The sequence below is a fragment of the Xiphias gladius genome, chromosome 19, assembly GCF_016859285.1.
Source record: "Xiphias gladius isolate SHS-SW01 ecotype Sanya breed wild chromosome 19, ASM1685928v1, whole genome shotgun sequence".
In the NCBI taxonomy this organism is placed as follows: domain Eukaryota; kingdom Metazoa; phylum Chordata; class Actinopteri; order Istiophoriformes; family Xiphiidae; genus Xiphias; species Xiphias gladius.
Window position 1 is genome coordinate 438,605 of NC_053418.1, and position 26,753 is coordinate 465,357.

At 43.3% G+C, this 26,753-nt stretch overlaps 1 protein-coding gene and 7 non-coding genes across 19 annotated transcripts in view; 1 reads left to right on the forward strand and 7 right to left on the reverse strand.

The window, feature by feature from the left end:
* Positions 1–1,106: 1,106 nt before the first annotated feature.
* The window catches only part of cntrl (centriolin), a 54,652-nt gene continuing 29,005 nt past the window's right edge, over positions 1,107–26,753 (forward strand). For 4 of the 12 annotated variants that reach the window (XM_040155737.1, XM_040155738.1, XM_040155741.1 and 1 more), the window contains exons 1-10: positions 2,810–3,422; positions 3,508–3,617; positions 4,137–4,267; positions 6,451–6,592; positions 7,137–7,323; positions 7,437–7,630; positions 9,884–10,003; positions 11,583–11,790; positions 23,891–23,982; positions 24,250–24,438. In XM_040155737.1, coding sequence (XP_040011671.1) covers positions 3,368–3,422; positions 3,508–3,617; positions 4,137–4,267; positions 6,451–6,592; positions 7,137–7,323; positions 7,437–7,630; positions 9,884–10,003; positions 11,583–11,790; positions 23,891–23,982; positions 24,250–24,438 — 1,428 coding nt within the window. In that variant the 5' untranslated portion in view covers positions 2,810–3,367. The other 8 variants (XM_040155743.1, XM_040155746.1, XM_040155734.1 and 5 more) reach the window with 7 other exon arrangements.
* trnaa-ugc lies at positions 15,876–15,948 on the reverse strand. The gene has a single exon. It is a non-coding gene; the product is annotated as a tRNA-Ala (tRNA).
* trnaa-ugc lies at positions 16,964–17,036 on the reverse strand. The gene has a single exon. It is a non-coding gene; the product is annotated as a tRNA-Ala (tRNA).
* trnaa-ugc lies at positions 17,475–17,547 on the reverse strand. Its single transcript has one exon. It is a non-coding gene; the product is annotated as a tRNA-Ala (tRNA).
* trnaa-ugc lies at positions 20,592–20,664 on the reverse strand. The gene has a single exon. It is a non-coding gene; the product is annotated as a tRNA-Ala (tRNA).
* Positions 21,095–21,167, reverse strand: trnaa-ugc. The gene has a single exon. It is a non-coding gene; the product is annotated as a tRNA-Ala (tRNA).
* Positions 22,468–22,549, reverse strand: trnas-gcu. Its single transcript has one exon. It is a non-coding gene; the product is annotated as a tRNA-Ser (tRNA).
* On the reverse strand, positions 26,235–26,307 carry trnaa-agc. Its single transcript has one exon. It is a non-coding gene; the product is annotated as a tRNA-Ala (tRNA).

A 26,753-nucleotide genomic window follows, 5' to 3' on the forward strand; every position in this document is an offset into this window, starting at 1 on the left:
GAGACACTAAAAACTGATGAACTGAACCAGACTTACCTGAGTCGACATTATCTTCTCACAGGTCTCTCGGTGTCAGCAGAGAAAGGACTGAGGTCCTTTAGAAACAGTTTGTCACCAGAGCTCTGATTGTAAAATGTCCCAGGCTACAGATTTAAAAAAGAACAAATGTTTGTTTAATGATGCGTCTATGTTAAAAAATGAGCATCAGATGATTATTATTTTAACCCTCTGAAGTGGTCTGCTCTCTTCAGTGATATTGGTAAAGAAGCTGCATTTATTTTAAATTATTATTTAAATGTATTATATATAATATATAAATTTATTAACAAATAAATTTAAATAATGATTTAAATTAATTTGTTAAAAGTTTATTTGTTTAATTTTATTTGTTATTGGAGACTTAGAGACACCAAGCCTTACTCTTTTATTATTTACAAGGATTTTCAGCTGTTTTCAGTGTCCCTTCTGTTGTGCTTGTGTTGTGTCCATCTCTCATAAAGACATGTATCGCTTCATGTCACAGCACAGTATCTTTATGTCACATTGTACTGTTACTACTGTTCATCACATTACTTTATCTCTGGCTTAAGTATGCTGCTTTATCTCGTATTTATGTTACTTTATCTGTTGTGTTTATGATGTTACTTTATCTGGTGTGTTTATAATGTTATTTTACCTGGTGTCTATGATACATATGTCACATTGTGTTTACCGCATCTCCTTTTCTTGTCTCATCTCCCGTAGAGCTTGAAGCGGTAAGTTCAGGTACAGAGGTGGACCTGGTAAAAAAGGCCACCTGCAGTGCTGTGGACATCCAGAACAACAAACAGTACCTGGTGATGGGAGCCAGCGGGTCAGAGGTCACACTCAGCCACTACTTCAAGTCAGTGTCTCTCTGCCACTCTCTTACCTGTAGTTCTTCAAGTCTGATCTGACTCTGACTTGCTGTGTCGTGTTTGTGTCCTGCAGGTATCGTCTTCCTCTGGACTCGGAGGCCGTGGTGGAGCTATGGCCGACAGACTGTAGTTCTCCGGACTGTTCGGAATACATTTCCCAGATGGAGGAATTTGCTCTGGACCTGCAGCTATCCAGCTGCCCTGACTCGTCATAACGCTGCAGGAGAACAGAGTTTCACTGCAGTTTTTAATTTAATATTTAGGAAAATTTACAAAGAGCTGTGAGGATAAAGATACATGGGAAAGATGAAATCTGCTCTGTGATCAGATCACAGTAAACTGTACAGACAACTGAGCACAACAAATATAGTTTTATGAGCTCACAAACCAAATGTGAATGGATTTTATTTCTCTTTTTCCAAACTGTGCCATTGTTTTATAATCTGCCAGTAAAGCTAACATAAAGTCACTGTGTCGTCTTTTGTCAGTGTGTGTGTGGGGTTGTCTTAATACAGCACCCCCCCCCAAAAAAAAATACAGGAGTTGGGGTTTAATACTTTATTGGGGACAGTTTAATCCTCACTCGGCGCTGACAAACTCTACATGACTGAGCGACAACAGCTGCTTATTTTGTAACAGGAGAGCGTCCAGAACTGAACCATACAATAAGAAACATTCTACCATGTTTGTTTGCCAATCTGGTTCAGTATTACTGGAATTAAATCAGATTTTATTTAAATAATGTACCTAGAAGTGCCACCTTTCAGGAGAGACCAGGATCAAGACTGTAATCAAAGGGATTCAAACACATGAGCCATTTTATTTTGGGGGGTGTAGAACACAAAAAGGAGTGATAGTTAAAGATAAACATCAACATGTAAATGACTACTACGCTGGAAACAAAAAGAACACGCGAGCTCACTAATGCAGATTCTACTCAAACCCAACATTAGAATAAACCAAATTATGAACACACACACACACACAATAAAAGACTGACAAGTGTATGTGGAAGTGGACTTTAGTCTGGCCTATGAGTTTCAGTGGAGGAAAACCTTAATGCAACTTTCAACTCATGCTCACACAAAGTCAAGCAACGTGAGGCTGATGTGGCTGCTGAAAACCGCTGGAGGTCTCAGTCACGTCTGAGAGGACGCAGCTACCACTGAGCTCGCTTTTACTATTAAAACCAAACGTTCTTTACAGTTTAGCGTGTATTCATCTCAGTATTTGTAATTGAACTGCTTTCGGGCCAATAAATAAATCGATGAACTGAGGGAATCAGAATTTCCCCACCAGATGTTTATTCCTGGACAAGGCTTTGAGACAGCAGGTGGGTTTGTGCCAGAAATTCACTGGTAGCAGACTCTGGCATGTGAACACTTGGTGGTTTCTCAGACAGTGAACTCGACACGGTTTGTTTTTCACTGTCGTTCACACAAAACAAGACCTCGGAACATGTTAACTCGGACTTCAGGGAACGGCGATGAGGCATTTTCTTCTATATTCTGACATTTTATTATCAATGAACAATCGATTATAAGAGAAACGCGACATGTGTCAAAAAACCAAAGTGTGGAAAGCGGGAGTGTATCGGGGGCCCCTGAAGGCACCATCCACCTGCGGCGGCTGCTCGGTGAAAACGGTCCGTGGAGGATTTTCTGGGACCGGTTCGCGGTTCCTGCGTCGCGGCGCCTTGCGCTCGACGCGCCCGCGTCTTCCGCCCGTTCTCGAACCCGTCCACTCGGCTAACCTCGTGCGACCGGCTCTCCGTGCTCGGGTTCCCATGGAGACGGAGGATTAACTGACCGCAACCTGTTAGCAAACGCTGCCAAGGGTGAAGACGCCGAAAACCGCGAGTTCGTCCCGTTGGTCGCTCGCTTGTCCCCGGTGAGACGCCGGTGAGAAACTCAGCCTGGCCGGTGTCCGCCAGTTAACGGAGCCCAACTAACCCGGTTTACAGTTGGCGCTGGCTACAGGTAGCTTCGGGTTTCTATGGTGACCGACGCGCCAACCAGGCTAAAGCTAATGACCCGAAAACTTCACCGGTCGACAGCCCAGTTTGGCCGGTACGACGGTTTACTGGTCGCGTGTTTTCATTAACGGCTTTAACTCCTCAAACACTAGTTTAGTTTGTTGTAACCACCAACTAACTAGCAGCTGATCCAATGCTAGTACCTTTTAGGTAGTTGAACGTTACCTGAGCCTGTTCTTTTTCTTTACATTTATCCGACCGCTTCAGTCGCTTTATACGTTTAGATTTTCGCATGAAAACAATTGGAGAGCTCAGAAGACGTGGCGCTGTGTCGCTGGTTATGTTGTCCAGGTTAAAGTCAGCTCACACACACCTGTCTCTCTGTCCGCCCTCCTCTTTGCTCCCCCCGGCTCTCTCCATATTTTTAAACTTTTCCTAACTTTTCTCCCTCTTGTCCGTCCACTGTTCGCAGCCTGTCGGGCCGTCTGGTCCAGAGATGGAGGAGCAGGAGGAGGCAGGAGAAGGCGCGGACTCCCAGGACAACAGAGGAGGTAGAGGAGGCCACCTGGACCAAAGGCTTTAATAACACTCGACTCGTTGTATGACTCTGCTGTTAATCTCTCCTCCTCCTCTCAGGTGTCAGGTATATCACAGAGGAGATGTTGTTGAAGCTGACCGGTTGTCCTTCTCTGGCTCGGGTTTGCTCTCTGAATCTGTCGTCCTCAACTGGAGACAAACACATTAAGGTCCGAATAAACTGTCTGTCTCTCTGACTGTTTGTGGTCTGTCTGACGATGTTAAAACTACCACCTCTACGACTGCTTGTACCTGTACCGTATCTACTGGTCCTGATGATATCACCTTTTTATCACTTTACAACTTCAAAGAACCCATGAGTCACTTTCAATCAGTGCACAACTTTTCAATAACACGCTCAGTCTCCAGCTCTTGTTTTTTCCTAATAAGAAATACCTTGAAACTTAAAAGAAAGCTTCAGACTTTGTTTTTCAAGCCCTTGTGTCATCTTGGCTGGACTTAAGCTGGAGTCCTGGTTTTCACCAGAAATATCTACAATCTCTTCAGTCCAGACTCTGAAGGCTGGATTCTGAGGTTTTCTGACCAGGCCTGAGCTCAGTCAGGGTGACTTTAGAAAGGTGCTATATAAATAAACTACCACCATCTGAATGACTTCTGTAACTAGTGCTGCTGTTACTACTGGTGGGATCTGGGTTTTATTAATGTGTGTGTGTGTATGTGTGTTTCAGTTCATAGAGAACCTCCATGGCTGTCAGCGTCTGCAGGTTTTAAACCTGAACCACAACATGATCCAGAGGATGGAGAGACTGAATGCTCTGACACAGCTGAGAGAGCTGCAGCTGGCCCACAACAACATCCAGTGAGATACACACACACACACACAGTTGGGAGTTAAGATGTATTTGCAGTATACTTGTGCATTAAGGGCTATAACTCCTTAAAACTCTAACTAACAAACAACTGAAAAAATGTCAGTGATCTTCAGGAAGAAACAGCAGAGGCACTATTTCACACAGATAAAAAAGCCATTATATTCAGCATGGCTGTTGTTTAGCCTAACATCTACAAATGAACTTGATCATGAGACAATTTGAATCTGGACGGCTGACCACGTCCGCCAAACACACCTCCTCTGCTTTTTGCAGTGGTCACTCTTTTTCACAGTGAATAAAAGAACACATAAAACACTACTGCCAACGCTACTGTCTACGCTACTGCCAACGCTACTGTCTACGCTACTGCCTACATTACTGCCAACGCTACTGTCTTACTGTACTGTCTACGCTACTGCCTACACTACTGCCAACGCTACTGTCTACGCTACTGCCAACGCTACTGTCTACGCTACTGTCTACGCTACTGCCTACATTACTGCCAACGCTACTGTCTACGCTACACTACTGCCAACGCTACTGTCTACGCTACTGCCTACGCTACTGCCTACGCTACTGCCAACGCTACTGCCAACGCTACTGCCTACATTACTGCCAACGCTACTGTCTACGCTACTGCCAACGCTACTGTCTATGCTACTGTGTACGCTACTGCCTACATTACTGCCAACGCTACTGTCTACGCTACAGCCTACATTGGTGCCAACGCTACTGCCTACACTACTGTCTACGCTACTGCCTACATTACTGTCTACATTACTGCCTATGCTACTGCCTACATTACTGCCTACATTACTGCCAACACTACTATCTACACTACTGCCTACGCTACTGCCTACATTGATGCCAACGCTACTGCCTACACTACTGCCTACACTTCTGTCTCTATTACTGCCTACAAATGAAAAACCTGCAGCCATAAACTTGCATGTAATATTTGAAAGCGATCTCACGTTTGAAAAACAAGTTACAAAGGTCATTCAGTCATGTTTTTATCAACTAAGAAGCATCTCATAAATCAGGGCTTTTCTCTCTCTCGACCTGATCTAGAGAAGGTCACACATGCTTTGATATGGTCTCAGTTAGATTATTGTAATTCATTGTGTTCAGGTTTGAACCACTAAACCACATCTCATGTCGTCAGCTTGTACGAAGCGCAGCTGCTTGGCTTTTACCAGATGCGAGAAGACAAGACCTAATCAGTCCTGTTGCGCCTGCTTTTGCGCCAGAGCGCAGAGTCAGATCCTCGGGCAGGACCCCTCTGGCTGTACCTCAGTCCTGGATCAGGACTAAAGGAGACTGGGCTTTTGCAGTCAGTGATTCTCAGCTCTGGAACTCCTGCCTGAAGATCTGAGACTTGTAGAGTCAGTGACATCTTTTAAATCATGTCTCAGAACTATATATTTTAATAAGTCTTTCTTTAGTTGTCACTGTAGCACACTTTTCTTGTGCTACTGTTATTTCTATTGTTTGTTTTCATTGTTTTCATCTGACATTTGGAGAATTTTACTCTGATTTGTTTTATTTTATTTAAAATGTCTAATTTTTCTGCTTAATTTCTAGTTCTTAATGTTGTAGCCCTGTTGAAAACCATGTAAAGCACTTTGTAACTTTGTTTTGAAAAGTGCTGTATAAATAAAGCTTAGTATTATTAATATTATTATTATTATTATACTGCAGCTATTAATGATTGCAAGGCACTAGTCTGTCATTCTGTGCCGCTCTGTTGTTGCTCTATAAACCTAAATAAATTAAAAACGGGTGTATAGTTAAAGCACAATACAGCCTGATAATGTCTGAGACATCCATCTGGTGTTGCAGTGGTGAATCAACCACTAATCAAACAGATCAGCTCCTCTAACAGGGCATGTACAGTGGGATCGACGTACACCTGGATGCTGAGGTAGACATCCAGCTCCACCCATCAAGGCCACATTGAAAGTGATAATTCATTGAATCTAAGTGAATTTAGTGATCCTCTGACATTTTCTCCAGCAGAAGCGACGGATTGAAATTTCCACTTTGTCCAACTCATCGACTGATGCATCATTCAGTCTTGGACAGTGGGATGAAGTTACAGAAAAAAGCCCACTGTAACTGTAACTTATGCTGCTGTGGGTTTTTGTGTGTCTGTGTTTGTGTGTTGTAGGAGGATTGAGGGACTGGAACACTTGTCCAGTTTGCAGCATCTGAACTTGTCCTACAACAGGATCGACCACGTCCCCTTGTGGCTGGGGAAGAAACTGCACTCACTGCACACACTCCACCTACAACACAACCTCATCGCATCTGTGAGTACCATATGATATACGATTTAATTCCTTTTGGAAGATACATTTTCAGATGTAAATCTAATATTTAGGTTGAAGTCTGAAAGTAAAGTGAAGCTTCGTGTTTTTATTGGACAGTTTAACAACAGAGCTGCTCTGTGGAGCTTTGGGGTCCTTAAATGTTCAGATGTCGCCACATTTCAATGAAAATCAGTCCAAAAAAATTAACAGAGGCAGCATGGTCTGTATTAATTTTCCTTTCATTTTTAAGAAAACAGATGTATGTGTATGTTGACTGCATCTCACTGTCAGTGCATTAATTCTTCCTTCTGAAAAAGTCTGTTAATGAAGATTCGAGTTGAAATTCTTTGGTCACAGAACAGGCGTACAGGTGTGTTGAAGTGTAATCACCCGAGTTGAGCTGGAGCTGTTCCAATAAGAAACCGATCGTACTGCGTCCTCCTGTCCTCAGGAGTTTGGACTCCAGACTTTAACTCGCGTACAGTGTTACCATTGTAATGGGATCTGTAACTATGTGTGCGTATGTGTGCGTATGTCCTTGCAGCTGTACGAGGTGTCCAGACTGCGTTCTCTGATCAGCCTATCAGAGCTTTCCGTGTCAGGAAACCCCGCCTCCTCGCGGCCACACTCCCGTCTCTTCCTGCTCTACCACCTCATGACTCTGGACACGCTGGACGACCTGCCAGTCACCCAGGAGGAGAGACGACACGCCCACCAGCGCTTCAACGCTGGTACAACCCTTCATGTCATATAAGCGGTGGCAGCTGGTTGGTCAGAGACACACTGCCGTTAAGAAAAAACACATGTCACTCACACTGTTTGTATTGTTGTTGTTTGTGCTCAGAGGAGCTGGAGCGTCTGCAGCGAGAGGTGGACAGCAGCCAATCACAGCTGAGCAGGCTGCAGAGGGAGCAGCAGGCAGCAGGGACTCGACTGCACCAGCAGGAAGAGACAAACCGAGCACTGATGGCTCAGACGCAAACACAGCGACAAGCGCACACACTCCTGGAGCAAGAACTACACACCAAGAGTCAGCTGGTAGGGCACACACACACACACACACGTTGGCTGTACATTTAGTGTGTTAATGATCCAGTGGTTAGACACACTTTGACTCTCATACTGACCTCCAAAGAGAGAGGGTGTTTGACCTTTGACCTCTGACATCTCTCTCAGCGTCTCTTCTTTTTCTCTATTGTTTCCTGTAGCTGTTCTCCAGGGCTCTCATGTTTTCTTCTTCTTCTCCTTCAGTCGTTCGCTCTCTGTTGAAGGAACACTGTTCACTGGAAAACCTCATGGGGAGGGAAGCTCTGATTGATCAGGAGGGGTGGGCAACATGGATCAAATCTTATATTTCCCTTTAGTTGCCTGTTACTTATATGTAACTTTTTAAAAAGTATATTTTATTTTGCTTTTTCAGAATTGAATATTAACACGTAAAAAAAACACAGAGATGTACAGAGCGCCTGATGCTGAGTATGGAAGGGAAAAAATGATCTATTAACAGGACATACAAGCAATGTGCAGAAGACAAAACAGAAATGATGACAATAAGACCCCACAGCTAACAACTACCATCCACAACAAGAACAGGTCATCATAAAGCAAGCCCAGTCAATGCCACCTGACAGAAACATTAAGCACATGCAAGACATGGAAACAGAGAAGGTAAGAGTACCATAAAGCGCAAAAGCAGGAGTGAATAAATAAAGGGCTTTATATATCAATGAACTTTAATGAATACATAAATAATCTTATAAATAAAAAATACTAAAAATAACAGTCTGTACCCCACTTCGTTTTACTCTCGGTTACCCCTCTGACTTTTCTTCCTACATATAAATGAGAATTTGTGTACTTTGTACATACTTTGCATGTATATATGTGTATGTATATATATGTGTGTGTGTGTGTGTGTGTGTGTGTGTGTGTGTGTGTCTGTGTGTATGCTATAATTCAGTCCTGCTTGTTTGCAAAATTGCCCACAGTGGTCTAATAAATCCAGAGATGTGAAGAGTTAGGCTAACACTTTACCTTAACACCTCTTATTTGGCATTTATAGACAGGATATAGACGATTACTAAGTCTATTTCCATATAAACCACTTATACACACTATTACATAGTTGTAAGCAGATGTGAGAACATGTTTAAGGGTTTATTTTTGTTGGGTATTTGTTTTACATATTTTATAATATTCCAGCTGTGTTTCACTATATTGTCGTTCACTATCTGTTTGTCCAGCAGCCTCCACTGATGTTTGTCCACAGCAGGAGTTAGATTTTTGAACAAAGACATTAATAAACACTGAGATCTGATCACAGCTCAAGTGTTACCAGAAACCTCTGGACACATCTACATAAACTGTATGACAAAGCCTCTCGATATGACAGTTGACAAATTCACATCATCTTTATTGTTTGACCAACCGTAGCGTGATCCATAGAGACGAGAAAAATGTTACCTTGCTCACACCAAAGTGTCGCCATTAAAGGAGTATTCCACTCATTTAGTGCTACAATTATTCCACTATGGCTCCTCGTTCTTCTCTCTGTCACCTGTCCCTCTCTCTCTCTACACCTTATTCTCTAGCCCCGCCCTTCTGTCTCTCTGCTGGGTGTGGTCTATCAGGTACTTGAACATCACATTAAACCTTGATCTCCCATCATCCCTAGCTCCCTCAGACCCTCAGACTCCTGCTGTGTGATCCCAGGTAGCTTCACACTCAGAGGTGTGTGCGTGTGTGTGTGTATGTGTGTGCGTGTTTTGTCCTGTGTGTGTGTGTGTGTGTGTGTGTGTGTGTGTGTGTGTGTGTGTGTGTGTGTGTGTGTTTTGTCCTGTGTGTGTGTGTGTGTGTGTGTGTTTTGTCCTGTGTGTGTGTGTGTGTGTGTGTTTGTGTGCGTGTTTTGTCCTGTGTGTGTGTGTGTGTGTGTGTGTGCGTGTGTTTTGTCCTGTGTGTGTGTGTGTGTGTGTGTGTGTGTGTGTGTGTGAGAGTGTCAGCCATCTTTAGTGTGTCGTGTCCTGCAGTCTTCAGCATGCCCTTTTATAACTCCTGTGAATTATGAATTCTGAGAATATTTTCCTGTCTGAAGAATATTCTCAGATGTGACCTTTTGTTAGAAACAGAACAGCATTCCAGATGTATTTAACCTTTATTTAAAATTCGTCTTGTTCACTGCTACCGCATCTGTTTCCGTTTGCTGTGGGTTTTTTTGGTAATGTTTCTGCTATTAATGTAAACTCCAGACTTCCTGTAGCTGTTTCGCAGTAAAAGCCTTTTCTGTGTCTTCAGTTGGAGAAGACGACGGCAGAGTTGACAAGAGCCTTTCACAGACTGTATGAGCTGGAGCAGGAGTTGACTTTCTATAAAATAGACACCAAGCTTAGCCCTCTGCCCCCCTGCAGCATACAGGTAACTATTAAACACAAACACACACACACACACACACACACACACACAGAGCTCTTATGTCTGTGTGGTCAGCCGTATGAAGCTGATACAGAAATTGATATCTATATTTGAGAGTTGGTAAAGTGCATTACTTAAAAAAACGTATCTGGACCCAGATATGCACTGAACACAATATTTTATAGGTGAAAAATAGACTTGGCTGTGCTCTCCAATGTTTGGATGTGCCAAATAATACAGTTAATAATAACACTGGTGTATTTGTTGATGTTATTAAGACATTAACCAAATTGAGATATATTGGCGTATTTAAATCATACACACAACAGTAACATACATGGCTGAAAGTGGAAGCAACATACAGGCTCTGTTGTAGAGTTAGCTCCAAAAAAGGAACCACTTGGGTCGTATGGAAGTGGTTATAGGTCATCGGAGTCTGTCTGATTCATTGAGGTGACGATGATTGATCGATTGGTTAGTGGTAATAAATCAGAGCAGCACATCGCAATGTCGGAAAAAAAGAAAAAACATACAGTATATATGTTTTAGCACATAGATATCCTGCAATATCATGTTATTGTTTTAAGGCGATATTTCCCACCCTTACTCCAGGACTGTCACTTTTTCAGAAATGTAAAAAAAAATTTGTGTCCGTTCAGATTTCACAGTTCAAATTAACTGTAGAATAACACATGTACAATATTGCACAATTCTGATACCGTGAGTGGTGACGTTCACATCACCATGTGAGACCAGCAGTGTCCATCCATCGGTGGTCGTAGAGTGTGTTACCCTTCAGTATAGTGTTTATGTGTATTTGACATGGACATTCAGTGGGGGTGGGGGTGGGGGCAAAGATACTGCATGAGGGCAATTAGAATCAAAAATGCTCCTCTTCCTCAGAGTCATAACTGAGTCCAATCTGAATAGACATGAAACACTTATTTTTAGATTCAGTGTGACTTCCACTTTCTGAGGATATCATGATCTCTGATGTCCCTCCAAATTAAAGCTCGGGAAATCCCCTTAGAAATCAGAGGGCAGCTAACAGGAGCTGATCACAGCTGGTTCAGCAGCTTTTACTGGGACAGTTTGACTGAATGGAAACAGATACAGGCTAAAAACACAGGGTTCAAAGCAGAATAGCAGGACTGACCTGTAGTTGATATTAGAACAGACCACTTGATGAGCTTTTATGGGGTTGTGTTCTCATGAAGGTTTTAAATTTCTGTCAACATATTGGTTCCCCAATAGGCCCTTACGTTGGTGTCAACATGTTTCTATTAGATCAGCAGAAACATTGTAACCTCCATTTTCTCACAAAAGTACAATTTCAGACTGAGGTGATAAAAGCAGCAGAAGGGAAAAAACTCAGATCCACTTTAAAACACAAGGACGAGGCTCTGGTCAGGATGTAAATGACAGGAGGAGCAGCTAGTTCACAGAAAAAACAGTAGGTAAAAGGGGCATAAGATTAAACTTCATACTGAGATTCGATCAACAAACAACCACAGATATAGACGTTAAAAATCAAACAAAATCAGCCTCACTTTAAAGTGTTAACACTCGTCTGTCTCATCAGGAAGTCGACATCGTGGCTGAGAGTCCATACATCGGCAAGGCTCGACACATCAGGAAAACTGTCACCTCCACTCCCCAAAACTCCTTTTCCTCCTGTTCCTCCATCCCCTCCCCCTCCTCCCAGCATACCCAGGAGCGTTCCGACATTCACACAGAGGTCGAATTGTCACCCCCCCTGCTGGAAGACTGCAGAAGACAGCAGAGTACAGGTAAGGACAGAAAGATTTCTGCTTTTCATGACTCGTTTGGTGATAAGTGACGAGAGAAAATGTATTTCTGTAGAAATGTGAATGGGGGGCATTTACTGAATACTCCAGTGTTCATGGGGGAATTAGCTCAAACGGTAGAGCGCTCGCTTTGCATGCGAGAGGGAGTGGGATCGATGCCCTCATTCTCCAGAGGACTTTTGTTTCCTCTCTGTTCATCATCAGGGCATCATTGAAGAGTCGAATCCAAACCTCCAGACTTGCAATTTTGAATACAGTGATGTCTTCACCATCGTCACACCAAATCTTCGAGGGAACGAAATGCGCTATAAGACGGGACGAGTTTCCTCGGAGATGAGCTAAAATTTCTGACCTTGTAACTTATTTTGAAGTATTTTTACCAAAAGTCCTTAACAGTATTGAAAAAGGCAGCGTATGTATAATATGCACAGTTCTGCTACATTGCCCAGCAGCCATAACGGTTCTGGTAAGAATGCCCAGTAAAATGTTCCCTTTGTATGAGCAGCCAAACACAATATTGTATCACCATTAAACCCTCAGCTGAACATTGTCACGCCACAGACAGACAAAAACAAGCCTACAAATGATTAAAAATCCAAATTGTTTGGCCTGTTCATATTCTGTATGTGTAATGTGAAGCCTTACCACAGCAGTAAACTTATACAACAAACTTTTAAAAAAAAAAGTCTTCAGAATAAATATAGTATATATTATTATTTTATTTATTATTTTTACAATGTCACATCCATATTGCTATGGGTTATGGGTAATTTCCAAGCGAAGTCAGCACCTCAAGTAAACTTTCTAGAAATCTGTTTGAGGACTTGTCCAATTGTTGACTTGGACAACCCTCAGCACTCACAGACTTCCCAGGAATGCACTCATTAATGGCCCTTTCACAGACAGACGCTTGTCACGTGGGTCTGAACGCCCCATAAATCTGACAGTGACCGGACATTTGGATTAATGTAATAACAGGGCCAGTCAGCTTGCTGACGTGTAAACAGACTAAGACCGCGACAAGGATGGGATTCAAACCCACGCCTGCAGAGCACAATAGATTAGAAGTCTATCACCTTTACCACTAGGCTTTCTGGATTTTTCTGGATTTCTCAGATCTCACTTTTAATTACGACAATAAGATCTCCGTATTTCAGAATTAGACTCATAGGGGACGAGATGTTCATTGAACCAGCTTCGTACTGTGGAAATACCAAATCTCTTGTGTCACCGGCCCAGAAGCTGCAGTCTCAGGAACTGTGTCTTTTTAAAAGATTCACGGCATGGAATAGTTATTCTTATTACAAGTTTATAAGATATAACTGTTTTCCTAATGTATGGATCCATCTGCCCTTCACTGGAAAAACTAGAGAATTTATTACTTTACATCCACCAAGGATCCGACGCCTGAAAGGCTCAAAAGTTCTGTTGTATATAACCATTCAAAAGGATCCGGTAATAACATAAATGACCAACGGGCATCATGCAAGGAGTTTAAACATCAAGCTGGAGGCGACTCATGTGGGAGAAAACCACCTAAGACCTGAATAACTGATCAAAGTGAACACAGGAACTAATCAGCTGATCAAACCTTCTTTCAAAAGTGGTTTAAAAGCCTCCAAAGACACAATGATATAACAATAATAAGACTAGCAATAAAACAAATAATTATAATAATAGGGTGAATAATGATACTAATTAAAATTAAATATAATAATAGTAAAATTAGTCATGATAATTGAAGCAGTGGGTGTTAACATGAATGCGTACTTTTACTGTTTAACTAGCAATCGTCATAAGAAATGATGAATTAATTGCCGACACGGTAACTTTCCAGAGTTGTATGATTTTTTATTGGAATATCATAAACCTCAGAGCACTGTTTTGGGGCCTCAAGTCCATCGATGTATAACTCAAACTGGACTTCTTGAATGTCATTTCATCCTCTCATTGGTACCCGAGTCAACATTTTTGGTGCAGGACTGTTTTCAGTTGAAACCTTAACTTATTTTTGTCCACCAAGGACAAAATAAACTGTTTTGTGTTTTCTTTCCACACATTGCCTTGTCTCCAAGAACGGAAACTAAAGTCCTCTGCAGAATGTGGGCATCGATTCCACTATCACTCGCATGCTAAGCGAGCTAATTCTCTTGGCAACATTTGTAATGTACCGTTTAATGGAGCTTTAGCTCATGAGGTGAAAAGCAGAGTGCCCCGCTACCAGAAATGACAATGTAACTGTCACAACAATAACTTTCCAGAGCAGTATAGTTTTGCCTTTGGGTATCATAAGCCTCAGAGCAGCGTTTTGGCACCTGATTAGCCCTCAAACTCATCCATAGCTCAAAGTGGTCTTCCTAGATCTCATTGAGTTGACCTTTTTTGTTGAAATACGCCCTTAATTGGCCCATCAGGCTGGTGTCGAAAGACTTACTGCTTTTACACATTTCCTCGTGTTCAAATTGCAGAAACCAAGGTCCTCTGGAGAATGTGGGCGTTGATCCCACTACCTCTCGCATGCAAAGCGAGCGCTCTACCATTTGAGCTAATTCCCCTTGTGGGCACCATTTGTCGTGTACCCTTTAACGCAGCCTCAGCCAAGCCACTCAATGCCCCAGGGAAAATGATGCTTCATGCCGCGAGGCCGTCGGCATCCTGTCAGCATGTTTCCCCTGTCCCAAGACGGCACATCCTCGTGAGGTGAAAAGCAACGTACCAGAAATGACAACGTAACTGTCGCAACAATAACTTTCCAGAGCAGTATAGTTTTGCCTTTGGGTATCATAAACCTCAGAGCAGCGTTTTGGCACCTGATTAGCCCTCAAACTCATCCATAGCTCAAAGTGGTCTTCCTAGATCTCATTGAGTTGACATTTTTTGTTGAAATACCCCCTTAATTGGCCCATCAGGCTGGTGTCGAAAGACTTACTGCTTTTACACATTTCCTCGTGTTCAAGATGCAGAAACCAAGGTCCTCTGGAGAATGTGGGCGTCGATCCCACTACCTCTCGCATGCAAAGCGAGCGCTCTACCGTTTGAGCTAATTCCCCTTGTGGGCAACATTTGTCGTGTACCGTTTAACGCAGCCTCAGCCAAGCCACTCAATGCCCCAGGGAAAATGATGCTTCATGCCGCGAGGCCGTCGGCATCCTGTCAGCATGTTTCCCCTGTCCCAAGACGGCACATCCTCGTGAGGTGAAAAGCAAAGTGCCCCACTACCAGAAATGACAACGTAACTGTCGCAACAATAACTTTCCAGAGCAGTATAGTTTTGCCTTTGGGTATCATAAACCTCAGAGCAGCGTTTTGGCACCTGATTAGCCCTCAAACTCATCCATAGCTCAAAGTGGTCTTCTGGAGACCACTAGAAGAGTCCATAAGAAATGATGAATTAATTGCCGACACGGTAACTTTCCAGAGTTGTATGATTTTTTATTGGAATATCATAAACCTCAGAGCACTGTTTTGGTGCCTCAAGTCCATCGATGTATAACTCAAACTGGACTTCTTGAATGTCATTTCATCCTCTCATTGGTACCCGAGTCAACATTTTTGGTGCAGGACTGTTTTCAGTTGAAACCTTAACTTATTTTTGTCCACCAAGGACAAAATAAACTGTTTTGTGTTTTCTTTCCACACATTGCCTTGTCTCCAAGAACGGAAACTAAAGTCCTCTGCAGAATGTGGGCATCGATTCCACTATCACTCGCATGCTAAGCGAGCTAATTCCTCTTGTGGGCAACATTTGTAGTGTACCGTTTAATGGAGCTTTAGCTCATGAGGTGAAAAGCAGAGTGCCCCGCTACCAGAAATGACACAACAACTGTCACAACAATAACTTTCCAGAGCAGTATAGTTTTGCCTTTGGGTATCATAAACCTCAGAGCAGCGTTTTGGCACCTGATTAGCCCTCAAACTCATCCATAGCTCAAAGTGGTCTTCCTAGATCTCATTGAGTTGACATTTTTTGTTGAAATACCCCCTTAATTGGCCCATCAGGCTGGTGTCGAAAGACTTACTGCTTTTACACATTTCCTCGTGTTCAAGATGCAGAAACCAAGGTCCTCTGGAGAATGTGGGCGTCGATCCCACTACCTCTCGCATGCAAAGCGAGCGCTCTACCATTTGAGCTAATTCCCCTTGTGGGCAACATTTGTCGTGTACCGTTTAACACAGCCTCAGCCAAGCCACTCAATGCCCCAGGGAAAATGATGCTTCATGCCGCGGGGCCGTCGGCATCCTGTCAGCATGTTTCCCCTGTCCCAAGACGGCACATCCTCGTGAGGTGAAAAGCAAAGTGCCCCACTACCAGAAATGACAACGTAACTGTCGCAACAATAACTTTCCAGAGCAGTATAGTTTTGCCTTTGGGTATCATAAACCTCAGAGCAGCGTTTTGGCACCTGATTAGCCCTCAAACTCATCCATAGCTCAAAGTGGTCTTCTGGAGACCACTAGAAGAGACCATAAGAAATGATGAATTAATTGCCGACACGGTAACTTTCCAGAGTTGTATGATTTTTTATTGGAATATCATAAACCTCAGAGCACTGTTTTGGTGCCTCAAGTCCATCGATGTATAACTCAAACTGGACTTCTTGAATGTCATTTCATCCTCTCATTGGTACCCGAGTCAACATTTTTGGTGCAGGACTGTTTTCAGTTGAAACCTTAACTTATTTTTGTCCACCAAGGACAAAATAAACTGTTTTGTGTTTTCTTTCCACATTGCCTTGTCTCCAAGAACGGAAACTAAAGTCCTCTGCAGAATGTGGGCATCGATTCCACTATCACTCGCATGCTAAGCGAGCTAATTCCTCTTGTGGGCAACATTTGTAATGTACCGTTTAATGGAGCTTTAGCTCATGAGGTGAAAAGCAGAGTGCCCCGCTACCAGAAATGACAATGTAACTGTCACAACAATAACTTTCCAGAGCAGTATAGTTTTGCCTTTGGGTATCATAAACCTCAGAGCAGCGTTTTGGCACCTGATTAGCCCTCAAACTCATCCATAGCTCAAAGTGGTCTTCCTAGATCTCATTGAGTTGACATTTTTTGTTGAAATACCCCCTTAATTGTCCCATCAGGCTGGTGTCGAAAGACTTACTGCTTTTACACATTTCCTCGTGTTCAAGATGCAGAAACCAAGGTCCTCTGGAGAATGTGGGCGTCGATCCCACTACCTCTCGCATGCAAAGCGAGCGCTCTACCATTTGAGCTAATTCCCCTTGTGGGCAACATTTGTCGTGTACCGTTTAACACAGCCTCAGCCAAGCCACTCAATGCCCCAGGGAAAATGATGCTTCATGCCGCGGGGCCGTCGGCATCCTGTCAGCATGTTTCCCCTGTCCCAAGACGGCACATCCTCGTGAGGTGAAAAGCAAAGTGCCCCACTACCAGAAATGACAACGTAACTGTCGCAACAATAACTTTCCAGAGCAGTATAGTTTTGCTTTTGGGTATCATAAACCTCAGAGCAGCGTTTTGGCACCTGATTAGCCCTCAAACTCATCCATAGCTCAAAGTGGTCTTCCTAGATCTCATTGTCTCACTGAGTTGACATTTTTTGTTGAACTACCCCCTTAATTGGCCCATCAGGCCGGTGTCGAAAGACTTACTGCTTTCACACATTTCCTCATCTTCATGATGCAGAAACCAAAGTCCTCTGGAGAATGTGGGCGTCGATCCCACTACCTCTCGCATGCAAAGCGAGCGCTCTACCATTTGAGCTAATTCCCCTTGTGGGCAACATTTGTCGTGTACCGTTTAACGCAGCCTCAGCCAAGCCACTCAATGCCCCAGGGAAAATGATGCTTCATGCCGCGAGGCCGTCGGCATCCTGTCGGCATGTTTCCCCTGTCCCAAGACGGCACATCCTCGTGAGGTGAAAAGCAAAGTCCCCCGCTACCAGAAATGACAACGTAACTGTCGCAACAATAACTTTCCAGAGCAGTATAGTTTTGCCTTTGGGTATCATAAACCTCAGAGCAGCGTTTTGGCACCTGATTAGCCCTCAAACTCATCCATAGCTCAAAGTGGTCTTCTGGAGACCACTAGAAGAGACCATAAGAAATGATGAATTAATTGCCGACACGGTAACTTTCCAGAGTTGTATGATTTTTTATTGGAATATCATAAACCTCAGAGCACTGTTTTGGTGCCTCAAGTCCATCGATGTATAACTCAAACTGGACTTCTTGAATGTCATTTCATCCTCTCATTGGTACCCGAGTCAACATTTTTGGTGCAGGACTGTTTTCAGTTGAAACCTTAACTTATTTTTGTCCACCAAGGACAAAATAAACTGTTTTGTGTTTTCTTTCCACACATTGCCTTGTCTCCAAGAACGGAAACTAAAGTCCTCTGCAGAATGTGGGCATCGATTCCACTATCACTCGCATGCTAAGCGAGCTAATTCCTCTTGTGGGCAACATTTGTAGTGTACCGTTTAATGGAGCTTTAGCTCATGAGGTGAAAAGCAGAGTGCCCCGCTACCAGAAATGACAATGTAACTGTCACAACAATAACTTTCCAGAGCAGTATAGTTTTGCTTTTGGGTATCATAAGCCTCAGAGAGCAGCGTTTTGGCACCTGATTAGCCCTCAAACTCATCCATAGCTCAAAGTGGTCTTCCTAGATCTCATTGAGTTGACATTTTTTGTTGAAATACCCCCTTAATTGGCCCATCAGGCTGGTGTCGAAAGACTTACTGCTTTTACACATTTCCTCGTGTTCAAATTGCAGAAACCAAGGTCCTCTGGAGAATGTGGGCGTCGATCCCACTACCTCTCGCATGCAAAGCGGCGCTCTACCATTTGAGCTAATTCCCTTGTGGGCAACATTTGTCGTGGTACCGCTTAACACAGCCTCAGCCAAGCCACTCAATGCCCCAGCGAAAATGATGCTTCATGCCGCGAGGCCGTCGGCATCCTGTCAGCATGTTTCCCCTGTCCCAAGACGGCACATCCTCGTGAGGTGAAAAGCAAAGTGCCCCGCTACCAGAAATGACAACGTAACTGTCGCAACAATAACTTTCCAGAGCAGTATAGTTTTGCTTTTGGGTATCATAAACCTCAGAGCAGCGTTTTGGCACCTGATTAGCCCTCAAACTCATCCATAGCTCAAAGTGGTCTTCCTAGATCTCATTGTCTCACTGAGTTGACATTTTTTGTTGAACTACCCCCTTAATTGGCCCATCAGGCCGGTGTCGAAAGACTTACTGCTTTCACACATTTCCTCATCTTCATGATGCAGAAACCAAAGTCCTCTGGAGAATGTGGGCGTCGATCCCACTACCTCTCGCATGCAAAGCGAGCTCTACCATTTGAGCTAATTCCCCTTGTGGGCAGCATTTGTCGTGTACCCTTTAACGCAGCCTCAGCCAAGCCACTCAATGCCCCAGGGAAAATGATGCTTCATGCCGCGAGGCCGTCGGCATCCTGTCGGCATGTTTCCCCTGTCCCAAGACGGCACATCCTCGTGAGGTGAAAAGCAAAGTCCCCCGCTACCAGAAATGACAACGTAACTGTCACAACAATAACTTTCCAGAGCAGTATAGTTTTGCCTTTGGGTATCATAAACCTCAGAGCAGCGTTTTGGCACCTGATTAGCCCTCAAACTCATCCATAGCTCAAAGTGGTCTTCCTAGATCTCATTGAGTTGACATTTTTTGTTGAAATACCCCCTTAATTGGCCCATCAGGCTGGTGTCGAAAGACTTACTGCTTTTACACATTTCCTCGTGTTCAAGATGCAGAAACCAAAGTCCTCTGGAGAATGTGGGCGTCGATCCCACTACCTCTCGCATGCAAAGCGAGCTCTACCATTTGAGCTAATTCCCCTTGTGGGCAGCATTTGTCGTGTACCCTTTAACGCAGCCTCAGCCAAGCCACTCAATGCCCCAGGGAAAATGATGCTTCATGCCGCGAGGCCGTCGGCATCCTGTCAGCATGTTTCCCCTGTCCCAAGACGGCACATCCTCGTGAGGTGAAAAGCAAAGTGCCCCACTACCAGAAATGACAACGTAACTGTCGCAACAATAACTTTCCAGACCAGTATAGTTTTGCTTTTGGGTATCATAAACCTCAGAGCAGCGTTTTGGCACCTGATTAGCCCTCAAACTCATCCATAGCTCAAAGTGGTCTTCCTAGATCTCATTGTCTCACTGAGTTGACATTTTTTGTTGAAATACCCCCTTAATTGGCCCATCAGGCTGGCGTAGAAGACTTACTGCTTTCACATTTCCTCATCTTCATGATGCAGAAACCAAAGTCCTCTGGAGAATGTGGGCGTCGATCCCACTACCTCTCGCATGCAAAGCGAGCTCTACCATTTGAGCTAATTCCCCTTGTGGGCAGCATTTGTCGTGTACCCTTTAACGCAGCCTCAGCCAAGCCACTCAATGCCCCAGGGAAAATGATGCTTCATGCCGCGAGGCCGTCGGCATCCTGTCGGCATGTTTCCCCTGTCCCAAGACGGCACATCCTCGTGAGGTGAAAAGCAAAGTCCCCCGCTACCAGAAATGACAACGTAACTGTCACAACAATAACTTTCCAGAGCAGTATAGTTTTGCCTTTGGGTATCATAAACCTCAGAGCAGCGTTTTGGCACCTGATTAGCCCTCAAACTCATCCATAGCTCAAAGTGGTCTTCCTAGATCTCATTGTCTCACTGAGTTGACATTTTTTGTTGAAATACCCCCTTAATTGGCCCATCAGGCTGGCGTAGAAGACTTACTGCTTTTACACATTTCCTCATGTTCATGATGCAGAAACCAAGGTCCTCTGGAGAATGTGGGCGTCGATCCCACTACCTCTCGCATGCAAAGCGAGCGCTCTACCATTTGAGCTAATTCCCCTTGTGGGCAACATTTGTCGTGTACCGTTTGACGCAGCCTCAGCCAAGCCACTCAATGCCCCAGGGAAAATGATGCTTCATGCCGCGGGGCCGTCGGCATCCTGTCGGCATGTTTCCCCTGTCCCAAGACGGCACATCCTCGTGAGGTGAAAAGCAAAGTGCCCCGCTACCAGAAATGACAACGTAACTGTCGCAACAATAACTTTCCAGAGCAGTATAGTTTTGCTTTTGGGTATCATAAACCTCAGAGCAGCGTTTTGGCACCTGATTAGCCCTCAAACTCATCCATAGCTCAAAGTGGTCTTCCTAGATCTCATTGAGTTGACATTTTTTGTTGAAATACCCCCTTAATTGGCCCATCAGGCTGGTGTCGAAAGACTTACTGCTTTTACACATTTCCTCATGTTCAAGATGCAGAAACCAAGGTCCTCTGGAGAATGTGGGCGTCGATCCCACTACCTCTCGCATGCAAAGCGAGCGCTCTACCATTTGAGCTAATTCCCCTTGTGGGCAACATTTGTCGTGTACCCTTTAACGCAGCCTCAGCCAAGCCACTCAATGCCCCAGGGAAAATGATGCTTCATGCCGCGGGGCCGTCGGCATCCTGTCAGCATGTTTCCCCTGTCCCAAGACGGCACATCCTCGTGAGGTGAAAAGCAAAGTCCCCCGCTACCAGAAATGACAACGTAACTGTCACAACAATAACTTTCCAGAGCAGTATAGTTTTGCCTTTGGGTATCATAAACCTCAGAGCAGCGTTTTGGCACCTGATTAGCCCTCAAACTCATCCATAGCTCAGAGTGGACTTTCTAGATCTCATTGTCTCACTGAGTTGACATTTTTTGTTGAAATACCCCCTTAATTGGCCCATCAGGCTGGTGTCGAAAGACTTACTGCTTTTACACATTTCCTCGTGTTCAAGATGCAGAAACCAAGGTCCTCTGGAGAATGTGGGCGTCGATCCCCCACTACCTCTCTCGCATGCAAACTCTACCATTTGAGCTAATTCCCCTTGTGGGCAACATTTGTCGTGTACCGTTTAACACAGCCTCAGCCAAGCCACTCAATGCCCCAGGGAAAATGATGCTTCATGCCGCGGGGCCGTCGGCATCCTGTCGGCATGTTTCCCCTGTCCCAAGACGGCACATCCTCGTGAGGTGAAAAGCAAAGTGCCCCGCTACCAGAAATGACAACGTAACTGTCACAACAATAACTTTCCAGAGCAGTATAGTTTTGCTTTTGGGTATCATAAACCTCAGAGCAGCGTTTTGGTGCCTGATAAGCCCTCAAACTCATCCATAGCTCAAAGTGGACTTCCTAGATCTCATTTCATTGTCTCACTGAGTTGACATTTTTGGTTGAAACACCCCCTTAATTGGCCCATCTGAATAGCCCTCTACCATTTGAGCTAATTCCCCCGTAGAAGATACCTGTAGTGTCGTTCATGAGCGTTTGTTTTGGTGACCGGCCGAATGGTGCGACGCTTTAAATTTTGCTGCCGTGGGAAATATTGTGGGACATCATTATCTCCTTTCCTTTTATTAAGGAGACTCCAGTGTATCCTATGCTAAAAGAGATCAGATAAGGAACATTGAAGCTCCTTGGCTTAGCATTTAGAGATTTCGACCAGCTCTTATGATGGCTCCCACTTAGATACTTCCGGGTCATTTCACTCAGTTAGGTACCTTCCTAAGCAAAAAGTGAGTATTTGACCACGGCCAGTATTTCTGATAGTGAAACTGATCTTCTTTTGGATAATGGACTCAGTTAGTTTGTTGACATATAAACACAACAGACTTCACTCCGACAAGGATAGGATTCGAACCCACGCGTGCAGGGCACAATGGATTAGCAGTCTATTGCCTTAATCACTCGGCCACCTCGTCCACTTTCTAGCAAAGCTTGGCCCTTAAGCCTCGAAAATATAGAAAAGTTTATGCAGACAAATAGGAATTTGGAAGGAACCTTCCGATTTACAGCAATTTACATTTCATGCTTGTCAAATTAAAGCCATTTAAACTGGACACTTTGATGAGAACTCACTGGGGAATTAGCTCAAATGGTAGAGCGTTCTCCAGAGGACTTAATTTTCCTCTGTTCTGTGGTTGATGAGAGGAGATAATTTGTGAAGAACAAGGTATAACTTCCTACTGGCACATTAATGAATACCAAATCGAAAAGACCTTTTCGCCACCCTTAAAACAAGAGAAATGTCACTTGTTGAGCTTTCAAAACACTGGCTTAATTTCAGGAACATTTGTTTTGGGGAACCGCTCACTACCTCTCGCAAGTGCGCGCTCTACCATTTGAGCCAATTCCCCTGTGAGTGCCAGATCTAGACATTGTTTTCGTTGACCCGTATTTACATGTGTTGGTCGAGGATCAGCTTAAGATGACCGTAAAAGTGTTATAGATGGGTTCATTTATGTTTGTGTTGTCATGTGTGTGTTAATTTAACAGGAGCCTTTGACACTTGAAAGCCTCTGGAGGCTCTGGCATTATATCACATTGTAGCATGCTGGCTTAGCAAGCACGAGGTAGTGGAATCAGAGCCCGGTTTCCCTAGTATTTCTCACATTTTTTTTACAAATTATGTCAGAGCTATGTTTTTTATATGACCATTAAACACACAGACACCTATACATTCACAGTTTTTCAAATCTATCTTAAAATACTAGTCAAGGACCCATATGAACATTGAAAAAGGTTCATCATTCTGCAATCATTTCTCCTGTTCATACTACTCATAATATACTTTTAGTGTCAGGGACAGAGGACAAAATCCATTCATCATTTTGTGCAGAAATACATTCCAGTGTTTGTCTGAAGTTAATATGAGTCTTCAGCCGTCTGAGTTAATCCATCAACCTGATATCTTCCTGAAGAAACCGACTTTTTTAGTATAAAATTATCTCTTTGTATTTTCCTGTTGAACTGCAGTGGAGGGATAGAAACGAAGAGAAGTGATTCATGTTTCCATGTGTTTGAGAATTATCACCCCCTTGTGTCTGAGCTGAATGGATACAAGATGTTAATATGTGTATAGTTAAAAAGGAAGTCATAGAATTTCGAAAGTGGTAAAATGGTTTGGTATTTCATCCTGTGGCTGATCTGCAGCAGAGTCTTTGGTGTGTTTGGTGTCACATTTTATGAAGATGTAGACTCCGAGTCAAGGTCAATGTTCTGATTGTTGTTTTATTATGTCTGTGACGTTTGTTTGTGTGTAGTCGAGCCTGAACTCCTGCCGTTGACCCATCAAACAGAGCAGCAGCCGGAAGCAGAACTCACAATGGCCGAGGCAACCAAAACACACAGACAGGTAAGAGACACACACACACACACACACACACACACACATATACATACACATTACTGAAACACAAACACATACCCTAATATATATGTAATACACACGCACGCACACACACACACACACACACACACACACACACACACACACACACACACACGCAGGTAAATCTAAATATATATATACACAGTCATTTATATTTTCTTAACTTTTTCTTTATTCTCGGTGTGTCTTTGTTTAATTTGTGCATGAATGTGTTTCTTTGTGTTTTTCCAGCAGAAGGCGCTGTGTCGTCTCCTCAGTAAACTGTCCGTCCTGGAGAATCTGAGAGACAATGCTGATGAGACACAAAGACAGATGGACAGACAGACAGAGGACAGCAGGAAAACAGAGAGAGAGACAGAAGAACTGGAGACACAACTGCTGACGTTGAGCACTTCAGACCCACATCATGTGCGTTTCATAGTAAGAGCGTTTACATGCACTGTGCTAAGCAGGATATTGTAATTCTGTGCTTATTTATTTATTGTTTATTTAACAGGGATGATGCACAATACATTTATTGTACTAGACACAGCTAAAAGATTCATTTCCATCTGTGGTGTCTGGGCACAAATGCTGTGCAAGTTGCCAAAGTAAAAGACAGAAGGACAGATCACACAACACAAACATGTCTGAATTTTACAGTCAAACATTAAGTGGTTGAAACATGCTTAAACTTCTACAGGTTACTTTGTGCTTGTGTCACTTTTGTCAGACTTAGGATGGAATTGTTTATTTTTAAATACAATGAAGCATAACTCCGTGTTACGATCTCGTCTTTCATCTGTACTAGAAAAGAAGTCGTTTGTATGACTTGCTTTCAAGCCACATTAAAAGTCTAAAATGTTGATAGTTATTCTGAACGTCCACACTCAAAGGTGGAATGAAAAGCTGGGCGTCATAGAGAGAGATATCACAGATATCATTTCAAAACGGGGATAACGGCGTGCATTTTCAGACACCCTCCAGATAGACATTCATAGTGTTGAACTCAGATATTCATGTGAAGTGGGTTTCTGAAGCTATCTGATGGTCCCTCATGCAGTTCTGATGCAGTATACTGGCCCTTTTACTTTCCCTGTCTGCAGCCTTTTGTCTTGCTCACATGTACCAAGACTTGGCCAGAGCTAAGCATAAGGCTGGACTGTGTCTGGGCAGTGGGTGAAATTGTGGGCAGTTAGTTACAGGGATAGTCGGTGGTCTGGTCATGTTATTGAATTTTCCGTAGTGGTCTTAGTACTATTTCTTGTTAAAGTGCACTGAAGTAGCGAATCACATGACACGGTTAAGCTTTGATTGAGTTAAAAGAAGAGGTTATAGATGCACTTGCAAGCACAAAACTTTACACACACATCTTGAGATGTCTGATTTGAAAAATGACTTATTTTAATTGTAATTATAGCTATTTTAATGATATGTCAACTCCCCCTGCTCTCTTATGTTTTTCTATCTGCAGATTTCTCTCAGACTCGCTCTGTACTGAGTGTTTTGTCAGAGTGATTTTTATTCGGGGTGTTACACCTTTGTCCTCTCCCTCATGCCTCTCAGCGCAAGGAGAGGTGCAGTCTGGAGAGGAACATTGGGGATCCGCCGTAAACGCCCCCGGTTACGTAATACGTCGAAAATGTTCACACCCAATCATTTTGAAAGAGTTTTTGGGGACCCCTGTAAAAACCCCTCCTCCTCAGCCTGTGCTTTGAGGAATGTCAGAATTAATATGAGTCGCTGGTGTTGATTCATTCAGACAAACATATTCTTCTTGCTGCAGCCAGGTTTCAGTGATACAGATTAAATCAATGTCATGATCAGTTATCAAATCATCGACTAATAGTGATTTAGATGAATGCGATCGAGTAAATTATTTACCTACAAAAAAATTACATTTGATGTCATATTTAGTCCGTTATTTTTAGACTGAAACCATCATATATAAAAAGAGGCTCTGGAACAGCCTCCATTTTGAGCAGTGATATTCAACCCTGGAGTCTGTGTTTTTAGTGGATTTTCAGTGAAGTGCTTTAAATCAGGAACAGGCAGGTACAGATTTACAGTTCATTTGCACCCCTTCACTTTTGTCTCAAGGGTACATTAAACAACACACCCCCACCGAATGTGTGACTGTGGCCTTGGTTTTTGGTTCTGGTTCTCTCCCCTAAGCACAGACTGCAGGGTAGAATGTCACTGCTCTACACCAGAGAGTAAAGGGTCAAAAGCTCCTCTGGAGAATGCGGGCATCGATCCCGCTACCTCTCGCATGCTAAGCGAGCGCTCTACCATTTGAGCTAATTCCCCTGTACCATGACTTCCACTACTGAAAGATCAAGGAGCTCCATAATCTGTATATACATTATGAATCTTGGGGGATATAGTTTAATGTTATCTCTGTCTATGGTTTTAGGTTATGAGTCTTTATTTCCTTTGTTTTCAGTGTTAATTGATTATGATTATGATGTTTTTATGAATGAATAAGTTGAAACTTAAAGTATCAGTCATAATTTAAAAAATAGATAATTATATATCATTATATCATTAAGAAAGTTGCCATTATGCATGATCAGTACGTTTACTATTGACATTTTAAATATATTATAATACTACTTAATACTTGTACTCTTTTACTGAAGTATGATTTTGGATTTAGGATTTTTGTTTGTAATTGAGGATATTTTACACTGCAGTGTTTTAACTTTTCCTTAATTTGTGTCATTGATTACAAGAGCAGAGATGACAGAGACAGT